At 33.1% G+C, this 6,238-nt stretch overlaps 1 protein-coding gene and 1 long non-coding RNA gene across 2 annotated transcripts; both read right to left on the bottom strand.

Annotated features, from left to right (window-relative positions):
• Positions 1-3,877: 3,877 nt before the first annotated feature.
• LOC111399233 lies at positions 3,878-4,569 on the bottom strand. Its single transcript, XM_023026496.1, has 2 exons — positions 4,332-4,569; positions 3,878-4,234 (listed from the first exon to the last, which is right to left on the bottom strand). Exons 1-2 carry the CDS (start codon positions 4,563-4,565, stop codon positions 4,076-4,078), a joined length of 393 nt encoding a protein of 130 aa, XP_022882264.1. The 5' UTR covers positions 4,566-4,569; the 3' UTR covers positions 3,878-4,075.
• A 109-nt stretch (positions 4,570-4,678) lies between these two features.
• On the bottom strand, positions 4,679-4,948 carry LOC111399234. The gene is made up of 2 exons (XR_002703606.1): positions 4,871-4,948; positions 4,679-4,786 (listed from the first exon to the last, which is right to left on the bottom strand). It is a non-coding gene; the product is annotated as an uncharacterized LOC111399234 (long non-coding RNA).
• Positions 4,949-6,238: the final 1,290 nt, after the last annotated feature.

The following is a 6,238-nucleotide window of genomic DNA, read 5'->3' on the forward strand; positions in this document are numbered from 1 at the left end:
AGCAGTGAAGGCATTGTATTTCTTATTCTCCTCATGAATGGATCTCTTACTCTAATTATTTGAACTAGACTTGTTTATCAATAAGAGTAGTATTCATAGCCTTATCCTGATTCTCCTACTACTGGGGCATTCACTCCTAACATGATCAAAACCTTGACAATTATGTCATCTCACTCCTCTTGATCTTCTTCTAGATTCACTCAGGGTACCTCTGTGTCTATCTTAAGACTTCTTTTTATTCCTAAACATTTTTTGGAATTTCTTAGTGAAATATGTTAACTCCTCCTCATTAGGTGAATCTAACTCAGAGGACCCATCACTGTAATCCTAGCAGTTTTTTAAGCCATGGGCTTATCTTTTATCGGTTTATCTAAAGTTAGCGCATAATTTAGAGTGATCCAACCAATGCTTTCACCTTAATAGAATCTATATTATTACTTTCCTTTATTGTTGTAACTTTAGGTCTAAATCGCTCAGGTAAGGATTTAAGGATTTTTCTAATTAATTCAAGCTCAAGGATTTTCTCACCTAGGTTGAAGCTAGAATTGACTATGTTATTTAAGCTCGCATAGAATTCATCAAAAATCTCATCCTATTTCACATTGATCTCTTCAAACCTAGTGGTCAAAATCTGTAACTTAGAGTTTTTCAATGCCTGTGTTCTCTCACGTGTGATCTGTAAAATATCTCAAACTTCTTTAGCTACCTTACACGTTGATGCTCTTCTAAATCTTTCGAGGATACAACCATAAATAAAGCATGTAAGCCTTTGCTGTTCCTATTACATTCAACTAAATTAGTTTTAGATCAATTAGCAATGGAGTAGGGATTGCTACGTTGTTTACAGTTGTACTAAGTGCACTCCAACCATTCACCTCACTCATCCAAATCCGTTCAACTATTGATTTTAGTAACACTCTCATCCTAACTTTCCAATTGGCATAGTTAGCACCACTGACGTATGGCGAGACGGACAATGAACCACTTATCTAGACAAATAAGGTTAGGACACATATTTAGGCATTGATACCACTTGTAGAATTGCTCTACAACACTCCAATACTGCTTATGAAATTCCCAGAACGCTTTTAATTATAAAATTTATGCGTTCTAGATTATTTATTACTTTGACTTTACGTACGAAATTTATGATTAAAAGCAACAAGTCACTTATTAGTTGTTTCTAGATGATTAAGCATACAAGTCCAGTTATCCTATGTTTGAACGCCACAGTTTGTAGTATGACAGCAGTAAATAATACTAGATATGTTGACGAAGAAACCCCAATTGGGCGAAAACCTCGAGACCAATCTAGTTACCTTCACTATAGACAACGATTGTTACGATTAAATGTTGTCTAGCTAACTATACTAGAATTCTTGATCTACTTTCTGTAATTTACAAGATACTGCTATCTCCTCCAGCTATTTGATCTTGTAGAATTGTCCCTTACAAGTGGAATTCCAAGAATCATCAATTCCTGTGCTTTGCCTGTGCTTGCAATCTACCTCTCCCAATTCCCCACTAAAAGAGTACCTTCCATATGGTTTTAAGGAAGTCATATGTGTTTGGATTCAAGGATTTGATGTTTTCCCAAATATGTGGTATATAATCTTAAGAACCAAATGATTGAAATCAATGTTTAAATGTGCTCTTGGAGCTTCAAAAATGATATGGAGAGGCAACAAAATGAACAACCACGCTTTTGGACGTTCATAGAGTAGGATATATATAGGGAAAAGAGATTGGGATGAAAAGGAATTGAAAAACAAACTGTTTGAAGCAAAATAGAATTCTGATCGTTGACGTGTCACTAAAGCTCGAGCGATAGACCAATGTCAGTATTCTTACCATAACTCATTTATACGAACTAGAACATTGCTACACAAGCATGTTCTTGAGAATTAGCAACATCAAGGCCTCAACACAACCGGTAATGTCAATAAAGAAAATTGACGCTTCAATTAGTAAGGCACATTGACCTTCATAGTTCTCAACTATTGAAAAAGACTAGTTTGAGCTTACTACTCATCTAAAAAAATGTGAGCAACTAAAAATGTCAACATTGAGTCAACCACCTCAACTCATCCACATTTGCAAATAAGATTATCTATAGCAGAACTTATCAAATCAAATGCTTAAACACTAGAGAATATCTTTGTAACCACCCAAAAAAAAAAATACAAACAAACGAACGAAGAGAGAACAAACACCATACGCCATATATAAAATAATAATAATAATAATAATAATAATAAATAGTGATAATAATAATAATAAATATAATATAATGTAATGTAATTGGAAAATTGGTAACGTGCAAGTAATAAATAATTGAATTTTTTGAGTCAAACGTTTTTTTTTTAGAGACATATGTTTAACGCACATTTAGTGATTTTTTATGCCCATTTGGATCATTCGATATGTCCATGATGTAGTTCTCGAAATGAGTTTCGAGATGATGTAGGCAAATTGTTGATTCAACTACTACATAATTATCGATGAATTTTTAAAGTTAGAATGTTATCAAAATTTTCGAAATACTAACTGAAACAGCGTATTTTGATGCTCGTAACTTTTTGCTACTGTTTACTATTTTACATGCCGTTAATGACACGAGAAACTAGGCCATGAGTACTTCGTAATGGTATTAGTAATGTAATGTTTTGGCTTCATATGTCATCCCGTAATGACCTCAAAATTGGAGACGTAAAGATGGGAAATTCTTGAAATTTCAAATTTTGAAATGCATGAATCATGCCCACCTTTTATACCTTTGCCCATTTTAGCACCCATTTCCAAGCCTTTTTAAACCACCAAGAGTTTCCTCCCTGAACAACACCACTTGCTTAAATGGATGATCATGCCATAAATTTCTTCAATAAAATGATTATGTCCAAGATTGCTTCATCATTAGAATTCAAATAATTTTCTTTCAAATCCATGTATATAAAACACCTATAAATTTAGGAGGAAAAAAATCTCTTTCAACGTAAATAACACTACAACAAAGTTTAGTTTTTACGGCGTGCATTATATGCTATAAATAATACTTTACGGCATCCAACAATATGCGGTATAAAGCAATGCCGTAAAAAGTGGTCTTTTTTTACGACGTGCATAGTGCGCTGTAAATGGACGTCGTGAAAAGCATCACACTTTTTACGGCATGTAGTTGTACGCTGTATAAAGCATGCCTAAATGCGGCGTAAATGATCATTCACCTTTTACGGCTCGTAGTTGTACGCCGTATAAAGTGTTAAATTCATAGCATCACGACATGCCTAAACACGCCGTAAATGCCTATTCACCTTTTACGGCGTGCAGTTTTACGCCATATAAAGTGTTATACTCATGGCGTCATGGCATGCCTAAACACGCCGTAAATGACCATTCACTTTTTACGGCGTGCAGTTTTACGCCATTTAAAGTGTTATACTCATGGCGTCACGGCATGCCTATACATGCCGTAAATGACGATTCAATTTTTTTAAAAATCATTTATTTATTTTAATACCAGCAAACCTGTAATATTAACAAAATAAAATTACTCCATATATAATCAAGTTTTCCATTGTTTCGATAAAAAGAAATATTGACTACGGTTCAATAAAATATGCCAATTTAAAATTCATCTAAACAATTCTCAAAAATATTCGACTACTATTGTATGTGCCAATCGCCATTCAACTAATAAGCCCTTGGATTTTGAGGTTCCGTCATATAACAAAAAATTATTAAACCTATCAAAGTTCACTTCTTTGACCGACAATTTAGCTACCGCACGAAATATAGATCCCCTGCACACCACGAAAATAATAAGGATATAATTAATAAGCATCCAAATCAAAAATATATTAAACAGCAAAATCTTCAATAGAGACCGAACATAAAGGTAAATAGAATTAAAATAGAAAAGAAGTTAAGCATACCTTCGTTGTGATTACAGCGAATCCACTTCGATATACCTACTTGGCCATGCAATTGTACTTCCTAATGCATCTTCCAGAAGAAAAAGCTCACGCGTGGGATGATATAAGCTAACATTATTGATCACTTCATTAACCCAAACTCTCTAACATTCATTACCAAGGGGTACATGATGCACTAGATCATTTGGATTTGTTGATGCAATTTCACCTTTTGCAACAATATCAGCTTTCCCAAACCAAGATAACAATTTGCACTTCTTATTTTGAAGGTTATCTAAACCATTCAAGCTTCTGCCTCTAGACTGTAAAATTAATATCAAGTTGTACAATTTATTATTTTGAATATAGACAAAATATGTAATTTAAAATAACATTCATTGATTCTAGATTTCCACTTACATTATCTTCTTGTTCAGTACTTTTACTCTTCACTTGAAACAGAGCTCTTAATTCTTTAATTTCATCCCTCAACTCTTGAACTTGAGTTTGCAAGTTATGATTGTGCACCAAAGCATTCAACTTTGAAGGAGTCGCACAGAAACCAAGACCTCTTACCCGTCCTGGACGTTCTGGACCAAGTACTTTTGCAACACCATCACCTTTAAGTGAGTGTTTGCTTGGAGAGGAAACCATCTCTGAATATACTTTTATTTTATTCTGATATGAGGAAATACATTAATGAGCTAAAATTACGTAATATAAGCTTTAAGTGATAAAAAAAAAATTACTAAAAGCAATAATGTTACCAATGTTTCCCCAACTGATTCATTAATAGGTTCACCATTTTTTCACGTATGTCCTCGAATATAAACATCATCTCTTGTTATCGAATCAGGATCTTCACTTTCAGCACGCTGTATTTTACATTTCATGTGTGGTAGTTTGTATAACATTTATAATTTCAAAACAAATTTAACTTTAATTTAACAATTTTTTACCATTTCAGCTTCTAAGCGAGCAAAACCCTTTCTACTTGTTGTATGCAACATGGTTTGACTTGCTCTCATCTTTTTGAATCTTTTTCTTTTCCTACAACATCATTTATGCATGCTGTAATAGACATAAATGTTGTGGCAAATATATAACAGATGCAGTAAGCAGTATGTTGCAAAGCACAATCAATATACAAAATCAATGAAAGCTTACCTTATATGGTTGAGAATTGCGTTCTTTGACAAATGCTTGCCATTCTTCCATTGATTCAACATTATCAGGCTTGAGGAGAGCAGCAGCTCGTGTCAAGCCAATTGTTTTTCCTTTGTTATTGATTGCTTTAAGCAAATTACATCGATGATCTCGCCAATTTTTTCCCATTTTTTGCATGATGTATTTTCTATGACAAAGATCGACATCAAATTTTTGCTGCATCAAAGTACACAATATTAATAGTAATTTCATTTAAATTATATAAAAGATGTGACATTTATATTACCTGCACATGCTCCAATATGTCATCAAGAAATTCTTTACTGATATCTTTCCAATTTTTCCATGTAATTGGTATAAGTTCTCTAGTTGTGGTCCCAATAAATGATGACAACTTATTTGAGCCCTTACAAATTGGCTGTCCTCTTTCATTAAACTCTATTGGTAACTTCGCACATTTTCCATTGTTTAGATAATTCAATTTTGCTCGACCCCTTCCCTTCTTTTTGTTTTCAGTAGTACTAGCACTATTAGGCAACCCTTCTACCACGTCATTTTCACGTACATCTAGAATAGAATTAGAACCTCCTTCTGATAGTCTTATCCTTCTTTCCCTTCTCTTGTGGCAGCAACAATTGAAGCTTTTTTTAGCTCTTTTTGATTTCTTATAGCCTTGATTAGATGACTGTATTAAACTAAAAAAAAGAAAAAACGAGTAATATTTTAATTAAACTTAACATTAAAAAATTAAAAAATAATATACATACAATCCAAGAATTTACTTCACCAGGATATGTCATCTTATTTCCAATCGTGTGAACATCAGCATCCACAAAACTCAGCTTTTATCATTTGCATCTACAAAAATAAAGCAAGAAATAATGGAATTAGAGACATTAAAGACATTAACCTCAATATAATATCATATCAATATAAAATTAAAATAAAGCAAGAAAGACTTAAAGATATACAATTACCATATTCAATATCAATGCCCTCACAATCATGTCTCACATAATCGCCATCTTCAACAGTCATATCAACACTTAATGCATCTAATGTGGATGGAGTATAAGCCTCCTCATCAAAATTTTCTAACTCATGAAATCCTCTAGGAGGTGCCTTTAATACAATATACCAACTAGATGTATCACTTTCTC

Source organism: Olea europaea, chromosome 8, assembly GCF_002742605.1.
Source record: "Olea europaea var. sylvestris chromosome 8, O_europaea_v1, whole genome shotgun sequence".
In the NCBI taxonomy this organism is placed as follows: Eukaryota; Viridiplantae; Streptophyta; class Magnoliopsida; order Lamiales; family Oleaceae; genus Olea; species Olea europaea.